Source organism: Stenella coeruleoalba (assembly GCF_951394435.1).
Source record: "Stenella coeruleoalba genome assembly, chromosome: 1".
In the NCBI taxonomy this organism is placed as follows: domain Eukaryota; kingdom Metazoa; phylum Chordata; class Mammalia; order Artiodactyla; family Delphinidae; genus Stenella; species Stenella coeruleoalba.
Genome location: NC_137169.1, coordinates 9,265,775 through 9,282,801, shown reverse-complemented (window position 1 = coordinate 9,282,801; position 17,027 = coordinate 9,265,775). Strand labels below are relative to the sequence as shown.

The 17,027-nt window shown below is 53.4% G+C and overlaps 1 protein-coding gene across 1 annotated transcript in view; it reads right to left on the bottom strand.

The window, feature by feature from the left end:
- Positions 1–4,244, bottom strand: part of TNFRSF8 (TNF receptor superfamily member 8) — a gene marked incomplete at both ends in the record, with an annotated part of 64,235 nt that extends 59,991 nt beyond the window's left edge. The window contains one exon of the mRNA XM_079945748.1: positions 4,182–4,244. Within this exon, the coding sequence (XP_079801874.1) occupies positions 4,182–4,244 (63 nt within the window). The remainder of the gene's footprint in view (positions 1–4,181) is intronic.
- Between the last annotated feature and the right edge of the window lie 12,783 nt (positions 4,245–17,027).

Here is a 17,027-nt window from a genome sequence, read left to right as displayed (position 1 = left end):
GAATGAATACTTGGATGAATGGACCTGAAGAGTTAGGCACTCAGTGAGTAACTGATTGGCGTATTAAAAGTCCCTCCTGATAAACTGAGTATTTATAAATGGAATGGATTATTTATAAGTGGAATATTTCCTGCCATATCAATAAACAAAGGATGTCGCGGTCACCAATGATTGTAGCCCTCCAATGGGAGCTGGTGAGCCCGGAGGAAACTCAAGATGTGAAAATACAGGCCCCAGAGAGCTGAGGTGCACATCAGAGGAATGATTTCAGTGAGCCCAGAATCTTGCACCTTCCCATACCTAGAAAAGCGCTAAATTCCTAACTTAAGATATCTGGTTCTCTTTATTTGACAATAATCTTTTGACGTTCCGATTACCTGTCCTTCGTTGCAAAACTCCTATATATCTGGGCAGTTTCTCAGAGTTATCTGAAACGTTGTCTCCCGGGCTGCGGTCCTCGTTTTGCCCCAGATAGAACTTAACTTGCAACACTCACGTGTGCATGTGTATTTGTCTAAGTCACCACTCCCCGCCAGCGAGGCCACCGAGGATGCCCAGTGCTTTTCAGCCCTAGGCAGCAAAGAGTCCGGCATGGAGTCTTCCTACCCTCACCCCAACAGCCTCTGGCAGGAGAGGGAAGAGAGAACGAAGCTGGAGGACCAGCTTTGCCCGGAGCTGCCTTTTTGGACAGTCTGTCCATCGGGTCTGGGGGTCTGGTCCTGCTCTGCCCCTGACCGGTCCTGGGACTGTGGGCAAGACCCCCCTCCACCTCTGAGCCTCCACAGCCTTGTTTGGAAAATGAGGACCATGATGCCAGATAAGGCACCCCCACGTGGTGTCAGGGCACCACGGGTCCAACAAGGCCACGCGCGGTCCAGGCTGAACTAAACTAACCACCTGTGCCTAGGACACCGCACCCCCCCAAGCCTTCCAGTGTCCCCAGACCCAGACGTCCCTCAGCTTCATTTTCCTTATAATGATGCTCCTTGAGGTGAAGGGAGGGTTGAGGAAGGTGTGTACGAGCCTAAGGATGAATCACAGCTCAACAAACAAGTCTAGGGCAGATATGAGTGGGAGCAGAGGCAGAAACTTACAGTAAACGCTGCCCTTCTCCCAGCACTGACAGCTCTCAAGCTGAGTAATGCTCCCCCATCGTCTCCTGGCGGCCCTGGCTTCCCTCTAAGGAAGGCGAGGTCTCGCTTCAGACCAGCCCACATCTCCTTCCACCTCTTCACATCAGGGGCCCCCTCTCCGGGTCCCCTCATTCTCATGTAGAGTGGGATTCTGCCCGCAGGCAGGATTGGGACCGCCCTTTCCAAGACAAAACCAGAAAGTCTTTCCTGCCCTCCTGCGGGCATATCCGTAGGTCAGCACTCCACTCTATGGGGTCCTGGGAGCTGAGCTCTGGAAACCCCGGTGGGAGGAGCTCCACATGCCTGAGAACCTCCCTCAGCAGGATGGCTAACTCAGGGCAGAGGTCCACATCTGGCGGGAGGAAAATGGAGCTGGAATGGGGCTGTGGATGTGGGAGGGAGGCTGGCCTGGAGGAGGATGATAGGGGAGCTCTGCATCTGCAGAACTCCTGGAAAGGTCTTGGGCCTCCCTGTCCGGCCACCTCCACCCCAGGGAGCCTGGATAAAAGGATGGAGAAGTGAAGGAGGCGCTCGGACAATGAATTTTTCCCTCAGGATTTGCACCAGAGTAATCCTGGATCACATTACAAAAGCGTTCGAGGGGAGACTGTAGGAAGAGGCATCAGAGGCTAAATCTCTTTCTCAGAAGGTGACACACAGTGAGAGAGCATTCTTGCCTCAGAAAGCCCACCACAAACTGATGGCGTCATGTGAAATCAGATGGCGAAGAAGAAAGGATTTAAAATTCAAGCCCTCATTTGGTGGGGCAGGGGGAGGGGTTGTTTTTTCTTTTTAATAATGAAACTTCCAAGTTCTTACTGGAACCATAGAGGTGGAAGAAGGCTTGAAGGGGGCAGCGGAGTACCGAGATGGGCAGACAGCCCCTCCCTCGCCGGCGCCCCAATTCCTGCCCAGAAATGACCCATGTCTGGGCCCACAGGGGACAAGGGAGGATCAGCCTCTCCAGTAGGGAGGAAATGCAAATGAACACAACAAGGATATGGCCCTCTTCACCGGTCACATTGACAAAAATAAAAACTTTGATAAGACCAAAAGCCGGCTGGGATGTGGGGAAGTCACTGCTCTATACTCACGCCCTGCTGGTGGGAGAGAAAAGCCTCTAGTCACCCTGGGAGGCAATTCTGTGGCATCTTTTCATTTGAATGCATGTTCACTTCGATAGACTCTCCTCCGCTTCTTCTCTGAGAAGGAAGCACACACTTTCCCCAAAGCATCCATGTGAGGCTGTATGTTGCAAGAGCCTCACGTTGCGAGCCCGCAAGCAAGCAAAGAAGAATGATAGGAACCTTACCGCCCACCCGTCAGGGACACGAGTTAATAGACGATGGAACCCCCCGTTTGGTAGAATACTAGATAGCATTTTAAAAGGTCAGTGGGACATCTGTACGTATCCATGTGGAAAGCTCCCCAAGACACACTGCAGACATTGGAAAAGCCACATGAAGAAAGAGCTGTATGTTCCATGTAGTATAGGATATGGAAAACCCTATGTATTTTTACAAAACAGATATAAATATGGACGTGCATTTATAAAGGTCTGCAGAGGAAACACCAAAGCGATAATGGTGGCTACATCGTCGTAGGAATAAGGATAAGATACCCAACGATTTAGTTTTATCCGTAGGGTTTCAATTTTCTTCTTTTCTTTTTGCATTGGGGATATATTCATTTTTTCCTTGTGTAATTAAACACCTATTATTTTTTTAATTTAGAAAGCGATTTCACGCTATTGAAAGGAAGCACATGAGCGCCAGCCACCAAATGCTAGCAACTGTCACAGCCCTTCTCACAGTCCTCCCTTCCCTTTATCTCCCCAAGGCTTGGCACCCCAAACTCTCCCCCTCCCCCAGGTTATCAGCAGAGGGCTTGGAGGGCCAGCAGGGGGTTCTCTAGCCAGGGCCTCTGTCGTGTAACGTGCAACGCTGTCAGCTGCCCCCCTTTGCCCTCTGTTGTGTGTGTGGTGGGGGCGGGGGGTGTCTCACATCACCCTGTTGAAGATGGAAGGGGAGCAGGTGCTTGTGCACTTTCCCTCCTTCAGCCTGATGCCCACTCCACTTCCCTCTTCCCACTGCCCTAAGGTTGGATGAATTGGACTGAACTCCATTTTGGGCCCCCCCCTCTTCCCGTAGGATTAAAGTGGGGTGGGAGGGCCCTGCCCCTCCCCCAACAGAATGTCATTGTTCCCACCTTTGCCTTCTGTACCCATAGGCAGCAGGCACTCACCAACACCTACTGTGTTCTATGGAGGGGTCCACCAGGACCTCTGTCTCCTCTTCAGACCCTGCGCTCAGTGCTTAGGCAGTAGACCACATCTGATTAACCTGAGTTCTCCCCGCACCCCGTGCCTAGCTCGGTCTGGGCCACTGGTAAGTGCTCAGTTTTCCTAAAGCAGTACCCAGATTGGGTTCTGGGGCTTCCCACAACATATGTTTGCCCCAGCGCTGACCTTTTTCCAGGGGTGGACACCCACCACGTGCTCTAGGGCACGAAATCTACACGTTGGTTGGCTGAACGGGGTGGGGGAAGCTAATCTGTCTGATCTGGCTGGCTCACCCTTGCTTCTCACCCACACCTCACTCCCCCTCCCTCCCTAGACCCTGGGAGAGCCTGAATACCAACCTCTTCTGGCCAAGGGAGACCCCACCTGTCCTGCCCAGACCCCCATGGGCCTCACCTGATCTGCCCAGGACCCCCAGCCACAAACAGCCCATCTGCTGCAGGCAGTCCCCTCTGCTCATTTATATTAAATGAATGAATGAATGAATCATCCCAGCACCCTGAGAGGGCGGGAGAAGGCGCCCCTACTAGTCTGTCAGCCAACCGCCCACCTGTGAATACTTGCGATTCCGGTCTCCCTGCTTGTCACCTGTGCCCCCTCACCCCAGCTGGGCAGGGAACTAGCTGTGGAGCACCCCTGTTCTCCCCTTCGTCCCACCGGCCCTGCACTGTCCCGGGCTCAGGGCAATGACGGCAAGAAGGGGGCTCTGGCTCGTTGGCGCGTCCCTAGGATCCTGTCGTCCCCCTTACCTGCGGTAAGGCTCGAAGCACCCCCAGGAGCAACAGTCCCGACACAGCGCGGAGCGCGCGCATCCCGGCCGGGGGGTCGGGGGGAGGACTGGGCTCGTAGCCCACGCCTCCTGCGCAGCCTGGGGAGCACGCTCGCCCACGTGCGGTGCCAGCTGCCAGGAGCCGCGCAAGGGCCCGCAGACCTGCCGCGGCGCACCTCGCAGGCACCCAACCGCACGCTGTGAAGTCACTTCCAAAGTGGACGCTCCTTCTCTGAAGGTTCAGCCTTAAGCCTTCCCTTCCACCACCACCCGAGGCGCACTAGGTACCCCAGACTGTTTCCAGGAACGCAGCTACTGGCACTCAAGACAAAAAGGGAGCAAACGCGTGCAGAGATGACTCAGGAAAGCTACACTCCCCTTTTGCTGTTTGAATGGGCTGCCCCGGATTTGACAGAACCGGGTTCTGCTGCTTTGGGGTGGGGGGCGGGGGGGGCGGGGTGTTGACCAGCCCCCCTGGGTTGAGGGGCGGGGAGAGCAGCTCCCGCCCCTGGATGGGGGAAGGGGGGCGGGTACTCACAGGAGATTGGGAGGCTCCAGTGGGTCTCAACCATCCCACCCCAACCCTAAAAATGGTGATACCTGAGTACGTTCCTGATCCTGGCACTCTAATCGACCCAGACCTTCTCTCCTGACCTGGAGATTCTTTGCAAAGGACCGCTGGAGTCAGGAGACTGCAGAGAGAGGCACCATCAACAATTCACTCCCATTCATAAATATTTGCTGTAAAATGAATCAGTAGACGGATGATAGGTGGGTGGGTGGCTAGGCAGATGGACTGACTATTGGAGGGGCTGATGGAGAAAAGAATAGACATTGGTTATCAATCCACAGGTGTTTTCCTGCCTCCTGTGAGTTTTCTGCCTAGAGGAGGAGCCTAGCACTCTTCCCTAAAAGAAAGAAAACGTACAAGCCTCATTCGAACTAAGTCCTCACTTGCAGCAGATGATTTTCCCTTCCAGTGTTTCTCCATCCCATGGGTTCTCGGCTCCTTTGATTCTATCTACATTTCATACGTGTTGCACATCCGCTGAGTATGCCGCAGGCCCAGGGTTCATTTGCTTGTCTCGTGTTTGTTTTTTTCAGAAGTGGAAACCAAGGCTCAGAGACAGGCAGCTGGTCCTAGGTGCTCTGACTAAAGATGGCCAGAGGACATCCAAGGACCAAGGACCATCCAGATTGGCCCAAGGACCCTCAGGATTCTGCACTTCAGTCTGTCTTGCAAGGCGTAAGGCCCCCATCTTTCAGAAATACCTCCATCTCCTTGGGCCGCTAGCAGTTGTCTCCCATCAGGACCCTCCCAACAAAGTCTCCACAACCCTCCTTGAACTCTTGGATTCCACCTGAAAGGTGCCCATATTGTGCGCCCTCCCTGGAGACCCACTTCTGGGCTCTCCCCGGATGCGCCAGGCCCAGCATCCTGGGATGTTTGAGCTGGGATTGTGGTTAAACAATTAAGAGATTATGGAAGTGACCGCCACGGCGTTCACAGAAGCAGGCAGGGGCAGGAGCAACCCAGGATGCCTGCTTCCCAGTCCAGAGCTTTCTACTGTAGAAGAGCTGGTGCTCTGAATAAATAAATACTTGTTAAACACACATCCGCACACAACCAGATAACAGTATCAAAACAGCTGATGCAAAGGGAGATACAAATTAACATTAATTACAAGCATGAAAATTCCACCTTTCTAGCAATCGAAGAGATGCAAATCAAAGCAAATTAAAGCAAATTTTGATACATTTTTAGACTTATTAAGTCATCAGGGTTTTTTTTTCTTTATAAAAACAACTTTGGTAAAATCCAATCCCAAAGTTGTGGTGAAACCAGAATACACATTCATACTCTGCTAGTAAATGTTACAACCCTTTTCAGAAAGCAGTTCTTAACAAACACGCCCCTCCACCAAAAAAAACAAAAAGCTTATAACGTGTGGCTCAGTAATTTCACCCTAGTAAAGAAAAACTAAGAATATAGTTGAACTGGAAAAAGAAAAAAGAAAACTATAAACACAGTCACGTTTCCTGAAACATTATTTATAAATTTCGGAAATACCCTAATAATCACAAAAGCAAGGAATGGTTGAGGAAACTGTGGTATACCCGTTTAATGGAATACTACACATCCATCAAAAATGATTATTATAGTGATGCAGTGGAAATCTGTCTCTCCCTCCTGTCCTTCCCCTCCTTGGGCAGAAAGGAACCCTTTGCCCAGCCTGCTCTGTCGGGGTTCTCATCACCTGACAAATTGCATCCTTTACTTATTGTAATAATAGTAGCTGCCTTTGAGTGCTTATTTTGTGCTAAGAGTTTTCAGGCCTTGGTTCCTTGAGTCCTCAGGGAAACTCCATGAAGGAGATCCAATTCGTGTGCCCGTTCCGCAGGTGAGCACCTCTGAGGCAAGAGCAGTGAATCCACAAAGCCTGGGGTCCCCAGAGCCAATGGTGCTCAAGGCCCTTCCCCGCCTGGCTTGGTCCCACGTCTCCAGCTTTACCTGTGCCTCTCCTCCTCCCTGCCACCCCCGCAGCGCTCCAGCCTCTCAGGCCACACACCCCCCGCCCCACGCCTCTGCACACTGGTCCTCCACTCAGAACATGCCTCCGATTCTCGTTTGTCCTCAGAACTGCTCCAGCGCCATCTCCTCTTGGCAGCTTTCCTGGCACTGTTCCCTCCCCTCCCCCAGCCATCCTCCCAGTCAGAAAAGTGGTTTCTCTCGTGTGTTTGGTAGCTCAATTCTAGAACTGATCTCACTGTGTCATGACTGTAATGACTGATTCATGTATCCATCTGGCCCAGGAAACTGTGGGTTCCTGGAGCACCAGGCTGTCCTGGGGAGCCTGATACAGAGCCTAGCCCAGGGCTTCGAGCCAGTGACCACCCAGCCCAGAGAAGGGCACATTCTGTGGCCAGGGAACAAGCTGGGTCCCAGGAGGGGTTGGGGGCCGGGGTTGGGGGACGTCAGACTCTACCGGAGAAATTGCAGCAGCCAAGAAAAACGGATGCTCGGGGGATTCTGAAGAGCAGGCGTTGGCCAGAGCCGAGTCCCTGTCTTCTGCAGGTTTCAGGTGCTTCGCCACCCCTGAACACATGTGAAAGTGCTTTGAAGAGCCAGAGGGGGAGTCCCGAGGGCCTGAGCGAGGCACGGCAGCGGGTCCTGTTGTGGGACCGCGGGGGGGCCCCAGCAGAGCGAGCTGTGGAAGCCAGGCCCCCAGGCCTGCAGGAGGCAGGAAGGTGAACGGCACTGCCCGGACCATCTCATCTCGGAGGAAGGGGGCGGAAAGCAGGTGCAGCGAGAAGCTCTCTGCAGGGGACTGGGAACCTGTGTCACCAAAGGGATGCTGAGCAAGACACAAGGTTCTGACCTGGTTCAGGAAATTCAGGGACTTCCCCAACAGCTGGAACCCCAGCCCCGAATGGCCCCAAAATACCCTCAGCAGATAAAGGGATTCTTTCTGCCGCAGGCAGCAGCAGGCAGGTAGGAGGCTGAGAGCCGGAGGGGGAAAGCCTGGACCTTTCTTCTCTGGTTGGCACAGGTACTTCTCTGAGTCCCTTTCTTGAGAACCTTGATGGAAGTGGGACTTCATGTGGGGGCTTCTCTGGTGGGACCTACATGTCAGGCTGCCTTGCTTGAACCCAAACCCCCAGAGCTCTCGCCTCCTCAAGGCCCAGGACTAGCTAGACCCTGGTCACTCAGCTCTGGCCCCTTGGAGGGGTGGTAAGAAATGGTGGAGTTCGGGCCTCGGCATTGGGAGAAAATATGAGGGGCTCTCAGGTGACTGGGGGGACCCCAGCAATGCACACCGGCAAGCCGGATACCCAGGCCCTTGGCCAGACATTTAAGCCTGGCAACAAGATTTTATTCAACTCAATATTTCTATCGCCACTTCATAGATGAACAAACTCAGAGTAGTTAAGTAACTTGCCTGAGGTCACACAGCTTGAGAGTGGCAGGGCTGGGATTTGGCTCCAATCCACTTTAAATTTCAAGCCTCAGCTGCCTTCTCTTCCCTCTCTAGGCCCCTGATGCCCTTGCTTTCCCCAGGAGAAACAACACTGGTATGGGAGTCCTAGTCTGGCCGTGCGACTGTGGGCAAGTCATTTCTTTTCTCTGAGTGTATTAGTTATCTATTGCTGTGTACCTCCAACCTTAGCAGCTTAAAATAACAAACATTGTAGCACACTGTTTCTGTAGGCCAGCAATTTGGGAAAGACTGGACAGGGTGATTTTCTAGTAACGTTACAGTCAAGGGTCAGCTGGGGCTGCAGTCATCTGAAAGGCTTGACTGAGGCTTCCAAAATGAACCACTCACATGGCTGTGGGCAGGAGGCCTCAGCTGCACAGGACTGCTTGAGTGTCCTCACAACATGGCAGTGGGCTTCCTCCAGAGCAAGTGGTCGCAGAGAGCAAGGTGGAAGCCACATTGTCTTTTATGATCTGGGCTCAGAGATCACAATTCCTCATTTCCACGATGTTCCATTGGTTGCACAGGCTGGCTCTCCTCAAGGTAAGTGGGGACTGCACAGGTGTAGGGTACCAGGAGGCAGGTGGGGATCATCTGGGCATGTTTCCTTCTCTGCCAGATGTGGATTTTAGCGCTACCCGGTAACCTTCTGAGGGTTGCAAGGAGCCCTGAATAAAACAATGGACATATAAATCTCTTTGGATTAGAGGAAAGAAATCAATGTAAGGGGCTTCGCTGTCCTTTGTCCTAAGCCCACCAGATACCCAGGCCCCGGTTAAGGCACCAGACCTCTCCATTCAGGACCACAGCTGAAATGCCCATGGCCTGGTGTTCCCCTTCCCAACGGGTGCGTTGACCATGCATTCACCATTCCAGCCAAGAGGTGACTCACGCAGAGGCCCACAGGCAAGGCCCTTGGGGATCAGAGGTCTTTCCCCACCCCTCAGGTGACGCCAGGTGGGTGCCTCAGTGCATCGAGCCAGCGGGTCACACAGCCACTGTGGGGACTCTTCCTCGGGCCTCGGGCACCCAGGTCTGGCCTCAGCCATGGCTCCAGCTTGAGAGGCAGCAGTTCTAGTGTGGGAAGACCACACAGAGAGTGAAGAGCCCAGCCTGAGGGCCGGCTTGGCCTCCAGCCCTGTGACTTCTCCCCCCGGGGGCCTCTGCACCGTGGTCTGTGAAATGAGGGGCTGGGATTTGATGATCTGCTCTGAGGCTCCAGGGAGAGTGAGAGAGATAGGAGGCCTGGAACCACATCTGGGCCTGGGGGCTCCTGGAGGATGCTTCCAGCTCTGTTCTGGGCTGGCCTAGACCTTGGAACGAGACAGCCTGGTCAAATCCCATCTCTGCCACTTACTAACCGTGTAGATGTGGCCAAGTTTCTCATCCTCTCCGAGCCTCAATGTCTTCATCGATAATATGGGAATGATGATGTCTACCGTAAGGTGTTGCAGTGAGGATTAAACAGGTTAAGGCGAATGACAACACGGGGAAGCTCTCTCTCCCAGCCCCAGCCCCAGGAAGGGCATCTGTCCTCAGCGACAGCCTAGCCTCCAGGCTCAGGCACCTCTCGCCCCATCCATGAACTCCTGGGACTGGTGGCTGGGGACACCAGTCCAGCCACTGTCCAGGATGTCCCAGTCCTGGGACAACCGCTGTGTCCCATCATTTCTTTCCACCTTCCAGAGAGACACAGGTGGAAGGTAAGACCAGAGAGGGAAAGAGACTTGGCCAAGGCCCACAGCATGGCGGGGATGACTCCCTGGGCCAAGACTCTCCGTCATGGAGTCCCCATCTCCACCAGACCTTCCTGCTCAGCAGGGCCGTTGTGAATGGGGGTGAGTCATTTAGACTCTCAGGAAACCAAACCCAGTCCAATATTAATCACGGAATCAGAGGCATCGGGTGCACAAAGGAAACAGAAGCAACGGATGGCAGCGACAACTCAGCCGGAGGTGCAGCCGAGGAGTGTGTCCTCATGGGTGTGTCCCACAGGGAGGCCCCCGGTCCCATGTGCCCTGATGGGAAGGCCTGGGGTTGCACCCCAGGGAGGAGAGGGCCACTCCTCACAGGGCCCTTCTTATCCCAATGAGCCGTTACTCTCTTCAGAAGCACTGTCCCCACCCTATAGAAGGAAAAATTGAGGCCAGGGTCTGCTGGCATCTTGGGAGGAAAAGCATCACCCAGGGCAGGGATTTTGCCCATCATGTTCAGTGCCTGGCATCAGCACAAAAGGCAGAATGAAGCAGAGGTGCTTACAAGATACCCGGCACAATGGCCCTGCAAAGGGACAATTGAAAAAAATTTCATGCGAAAAGAGACGCTTGGAGAAGTCAGTTGCTCAAGCCACACAGTTAGTAAGTTCTAGAGCTATGATGCAGGCCCAAGTCTGTGACTCGCGGGTGGGCCTCTCCCCTCTCTAGGGTGGTGGTTTTCCTTGCTGTAACTGTGTCCCCGCCTCCTGTTGTCCTGAAGGCCGAGGGGCAGCCCGCACGCCCTGGTCGCCCTGGAACCTGCTCGTGGCTCCCAGCGGTGTCTGTGGTAAAGGAATTTGCTATGCAGAAATTGGCCTTGGGTTCCTTGTCACCCCACTCCTTCCCCACATGGGCCAGGTCTCTGGCAGTCAGGCTGAGGAAGACTCCCAAGGGCCAGCTCTGGAGGATCTGAGGGGGCCAAAAGTACCCCATCCTCAAATCAAGACTTACAACACAGAATGTTCCAGAAGCCAGTTTCACTTTCCTGAAGGCTGAGAACTTAGAGACCTAAGGAGGGATCGATCAAGGCTCCATCTACTGCCTGCCCCTCAGCCTGAAATTCCACCATTACTCACTCCTTTGGGCCGAGGTCTTGAAGGCCCCAGTTAAAATGTAAATCATTTCTGGAGGAAACCACTTGGTAAGTCATTAGCGGGTGTCACTGCCCCACATGGGCTGGTTTCTCAGAAGAGCCTGGGAGGAGAACGGGGCCAGAGGGTCTGATGGCCAAGTGTAACGTGCTGCTCTCTCACCAATCTGAGGGATGCTCAGATTCAGACCCCAGCTTCTCAGCTCGGCCAAAAAGGGCCCCAGGTAGGGCTCCTGCCCCCCTGACCTTATCCCCTGTCACATTCCCCACTGGCCTCCTTTCTGCTCCTGGGGCCACCAAGTTTGCCCCTGTCACTGGGCCTTTGCACTTGCCTGTCCCTCTGCCTAAAACCCTCTTCTCCCAGCTCTTTGCCCCTCCCAGGAAACTTTCGAGTTGATGGATATGTTCATTATCTTGGTTTGGTGCTGGATGAATACAGATGCCAAAATGTATCAAATTGTACACTTGAAATAGGTGAAGTTTATCATATGTCAATTACACCTTAATAAAGCTGTTTTATATATATATATATATATATTTAGGCAGCCCCTTCTCATCTTTCAGGTCCTGGCTTAGATGAAACCTCTTCAAAGAAGACTTTCCTGACCACCCAAGCTGATATTACCACTCTGTGTCACCTCGCCCTGTTTATTCCCTTCAAGGGACGACACATCACACCACCATCTGAAACTGTGTATCTGCCAGTAGCCTGATATTCCCCCTAGGATGGGAGCTCACGGGCTCAGGGACTATCTGATGCAAATGGGGGCTTAGCTTAATGCATATTTTCTGGAGGACTGAATGACCAAGGCCAGGGGCCCTGGGAGGATGGCGGACATCAGCCCTGCCTCCCTGGCTTCCCTGCAGCTGTGCGGCCTGGAGGCTGAGAAGGACAGCCTCTGCTCTGAGAGTGAAACCCAAACGGAGCCTCTGCCCGCGCTTCCGAGCCATCATCCACGTGGTCACCGCAGGAGGGCAGCGGGCCACACGCACTCCCGGCAGGAGGGACCCTGTTCCCTCTGGGGTTTTCCTCATCAGTCCCGCCACGCCACTGGGGGAGGGTAGGCCCCGCACCCAGGCCCTTCTCTCTCTCCAGATAGGAGCCATGAGGCCTTGAGGTCTGGGGAGGCCTGGAGCTCACCAGCCGAGAAATCCTGGAGATCTGGGGAAACTAAGGCATGGTCCCACTGTGGCCTCAGTTAGGTCCGGAACTCATGGGGCTCCTGCTGGAGCCTGGGACATGGTCTGGGCTATGGAAAACCAACAGTTGTCATCCACAACCCCAGCTGCTCGTGAGCCACTAGTTTCTGGTTTGCATAAGAAGGTGGTCCAGAGCGTGAGAGCCGAGGGGATCTGGAGAGTAAGAGTCCCTCCCTCACCTCTTCACACTGACCCTGAGGCCGAGGTCATGCAGCAAGTTAGTGCAGGGACAGCCCCCAGATCCAGGCCGCCGACACTCCCACCTTCGCCGCCACCTGCTTCATCGTGTTTCTTTGCTGCTTTGGAGCGTCTGCCTTCTCCAGGCCTGCCGTCAGGGGAGCAAAGGCTTGTGACCCCAGGGTTTCAGACCCCGGCGAGGGAGGCAGGCAGGGAGCCGGATGACTGCAGAGACCGATGGAATGTCAGGGGTTGCGGGGTGGTCGGCCTGTTTGAACGCGGCAGGCACAAATGCCCCGCGCACCCACCCACGCCATCCCAAACACCCGGGACAGCTGATCCATCCGCCACCTGGAAGTGGTCCTGGTGTCTGTCCAGAGAGATACTGGGGAAATAGGCACCGCACCGAGAGTAAGAAATGGGTGTGTCGTCTGCCCCGTGCCCGCCTCCCGGGGATCTGTGTGCTGGTGGGCTGACACTGCATTGCAAACGCCCACAGTTGGCTGCAGTAACCCAGCGGAAGCAGCCTGTCCTGTGCTCTTCGAGGCCTAAAGGCCACAGCCACTCGCCGGCACCCCACCCTTGTGCTTGACAGCAGTTACAGCAGCTACTGCCCTTGCTGGGAGGGACCCTGCTCGATGGACCAGGGGCCTTTCTGAGCCACGGCCTTTAAGCTCTGTAAGAGCCACTGAACTAAGCCACATAAAGAAACTGTCAGTACCTACAGGTAGTGGTGGCCGTCACTGTGTCCCCAGCCCCTGAGGCCCCTTCCCTGTTGTGCTACAGGGGCCAGAGCGTGGCCATCCAGGCCTGTGTGGCATGTCAAGGAGAGCTGGGTGCCCGCCAAGACCTGGAACTCGGCCAGGCCCGCATCCCATGGGACCGACCAATGCCGCGGGTTTAAACCGCCTGCGGGAACAAAAATGTTTGGATGAGAGGAACACATTGCCACTTGTTTGAGGGGGTGAGTGGCGGGAATTGTCATTTATTCATTCAACAAACACTACAGGGTTGTGGGTAGCAGGCCCCTGGGCTAGGTGCTGAGGATACAGTAGTGAACACAGTCAAAACGCCCTGCCTTTGAAGAGTTTCCATTCTAGTGAGGGGAAGACAGACAACACATAAAATAAATGAGTAAAGCACATGGGATTTTTGAAGGGGAGAAGTGCTGTAGGGAAAAATAAGGGGAAAGATAAAAAGCAGGTATGCTGGGGCGGAGGAGCACACATTTAAATAAAGTGACCAAGAAAGGCCTCACAGAGAAAGTGACTTTTGAGCAAAGACATGAAGAAAGATTGAGAGTGAGGGAGCACAGAGCAGCCAGTGCAAAGGCCCTGAGGTGGGCGTGAGCCAGCACGGGGGGCTGGCAGGGGGTGAGGTCAGAGGAGCGATGCAGGCTTGCGCAGGGCCTGTGGTCGCTGTAAGAACTTTGGTTTTTACCCTCACTCAGATGGGGGCCACTGAGGAGCTTTGAGCAGTGGAGAAGCATGACCTGACTTGGGTTTTTCCGGGGTCACTCCAGCTGCCATGTTGGAAATAGGGCTGGGGGGTGGGGTGGAGGAATTGAAGCAGGAAGGCCAGGTAGGAGGCCGACTAGAGCCTTCAGGGGAGAGGTGATAGAGGCCTGGACCAGGAGGGAGCAATGGGGGAGGTGAAAAGGGGCCAGATTCTCAAGGGAGAATGGACAGGATTGGCTGACAGAGACATTGAGGACGACTCAAGGGAACCCGGGAAACTGGAAGGATGGAGTTGCCTTCGGCTGAGATGGGAGAAGGGAATAATTAATCAGTCACCCACTGGTGACCGTTAGGAGGGAGAGCGAGTGCTGCAGGAAGCACGTGGCAAGACCACCTTACTAGACTGTGACGTGGTGGGGGTGGTGGTCAGAGAGGGCTTCCCAGAGGAGGTGACATTTAAGCTGCGACCTGAAGGAAGAATGAACGGGCTGGGGAGAAAGGACGAGAACCAGCAGAGTAGGGCTGCTGGGAAGACCTCAATGAGGGCAGTTAGGGGGAACTTCCAGCAGCCCCAAGGGGCCTGAGTGCTTCTGAGGGCTGAGGGCGAGGCCAGAGGTGGGCAGGACTGGCCGGGCTGCTTACTCAGCACCCAGAAGGAAGGAGGCTTTGTCCTTGAGCAGCGCAATCAGACCGAGAAATGGAAATGGGTGATAAATAGCCGCAAGTGAGTCATCTCAAGCCCCGTTTTGAGGCTGCTCTGCAGCTCTCCCCAGCCTGCATCCTTCCCGGGTGGGGCCTCTGATTTCAGAATGACCAGGTCAGGCAGAGCTCAGCCCCCAGGGCCCCCCTTGCCGGGAGCTCGCCCCTGCAAAACCCCAGGCGGTAAGGCAGCTCTTCTTGCAGGAGTTGGGTCCACATCACCGTCCTCAGGGCTCAGACTACATGAAGCGCACACAGAACACCTTTTTCAGATCGTCAGTGCTTCACATTTTTTTGAAAAAGAAAAACTTGTACAAATAAAATGCAATTGGACGTACTCAGATGTTTGTTTGTTTGTTTGTTTTTAAGCATTTGAAAAAGTCAGACAAATCCCACCTCTGTCGCTGCCACAACTGAGCAACTTGGAACAAGTTGGTTAACCTCCAGGGGCCTCTGTTTCACCCACTTCACAGGGTTGTGCAAAGATTAAAGGAGATGATAAATCTTAGCACAGAGCTGGGCACACAGGAAGCTCTCGAATACTCATTGCCCAACTACTACAAAGACAAGGATCTCTTCTAAATATGCGGCCACCTAGTCAGGCCCCAACCACATGAACAGAAAGGGCCGCCATTCTCTCCACAGGCCTCCCGGGTGCCCTGGGCCGGAACACTGGAGCATCTGCCCCTGGCATCTCAGGACCTCTGCTGGAAGACACTATCTCTGTGCAAACGTCCTTGAAAAGACTGTCCAGGCCAAAAGCTGACATAAGATGTGTAGAAACACCAGGGAGAATTATCTCTCAACAATAATATTGACTACCATTTACTGAGCAGTTACTATGTACTTGCCAGAGCTTACCATAGTGGCCCTTGGATTAGTTTGCTGCTGCTGCTGCAACAAAATACCACAGACTGGGTGACTTAAACAACAGGAATTTATTGCTAACAGTTCTGAAAGCTGGAAGACCAAGACCAAGGTGTCAGCAGCTTTGGCTTCTCCTGAGGCCTCTCTCCTTAGCTTGCAGTCAGCCACCTTCTTGCCGTGTCCTCACATGGCCTTTTCTCTGTGTGTGCACATCCATGGGGGTCCTTTCCTCTTTTTTTTTTTTTTTTTTTTTTGGCCACACCACGCAGCTTGCAGCATCTTAGTTCCCCGACCAGGGATTGAACCCAGGCCGTGGCAGTGAAAGCCGGGAATCCTAACCACTAGGCCACCAGGGAACTCCCCCCTTTCCTCTTCTTTTAAGGACACCTACTGTCCTACTGAATATGGGCCCCACCCTTATGACCTCATTTAACCTTAATTTACCTCTTTAAAAGGCCTGGCTCCAAATACAGTCACACGGGGAGTTAGAGCTTCAACATGTGAATTTTGGGGGAACATAACTCAGTCATGCTTCCCTGCATGAGCGCATTTATTCTCCCTTGTGTCCCACAAGGTAGGCATTATAATAGTTAATTTATAGATATGAAATTGAGTTGAGAGGTGAATGTCCAACAACACATCAGGAAAAAAGATACAAGCGCAATTTCCAGCTATTCAAGTGAATAGCACACTTCTCCCTGCCCCTCCCCCCCAACTCCAAATAACTCCAAAGGAAAAGGGAGTCATGGGACTTGGGGTCTGAAAATTTCAATTGCCCGTGAGCCACAACTACCGAGCCTGCGCTCTAGAGCCCACGTGCCACAACTACTGAAGCCCGCACGCCTGGAGCCCGTGCACTGCAACGAAGAGTAGCCTTGCTCGCCACACGCAGAGGAAGCCCGTGCGCAGCAACGAAGACCCAACACAGCCAAAAATAAAATAAATTAATTAAAAAAAAAAAACCCACGAGAGAGACTGAAAAAGAAAAAAATCCTTCCCAGTCAGAGTGAAAAGTGAGACTGAGAGAAACTGAGTGAGAAGATCTCAGCAAAAGAAAAGCCAAATGTCGGCTTCCATGAAAGGATGCGGCCCAGCGGGTTGTTAAATGACTAAGTGCTGGGGCCACAGTGACAGGGACGGGGCCTCCTGCGGCACGTGTGTGTGTAAGGGTGAGTGTGAGGGTGTGTGCGTGAGGCTGTGTGTCCACAAGGGTGAGAGGGCGTGTACCCTAAAGATTACGTGTGCACAGGTACAGAGAACAAACTAGTGATTACCAGTGGGGTGGAGGGGCGATATGGGGGCGAGAGTGAGAGGTGCAGTCAAGGGGGTCTAAGATAGGCTATAGGGTTGTACTGTACAACACCGGGAATGTAGCCAATATTTTGTAGTGACTGTAAATGGAAAGTAACCTTTAAAAATTAAAAAATTTTTAATTAAAAAAAAAGACAAGAGGTAACAAGTGTCGGGTAGGATGTGGACGAAAGGAAACCCTTGTGCACTGTTGGTGGGAGTGTGAATTGGTGTGGCCACTATGGAAAGCAGTATGGAGACCCTTCAAAAAATTAAAAATAGGAGGATCATATGATCCAGAAAAAGATTATG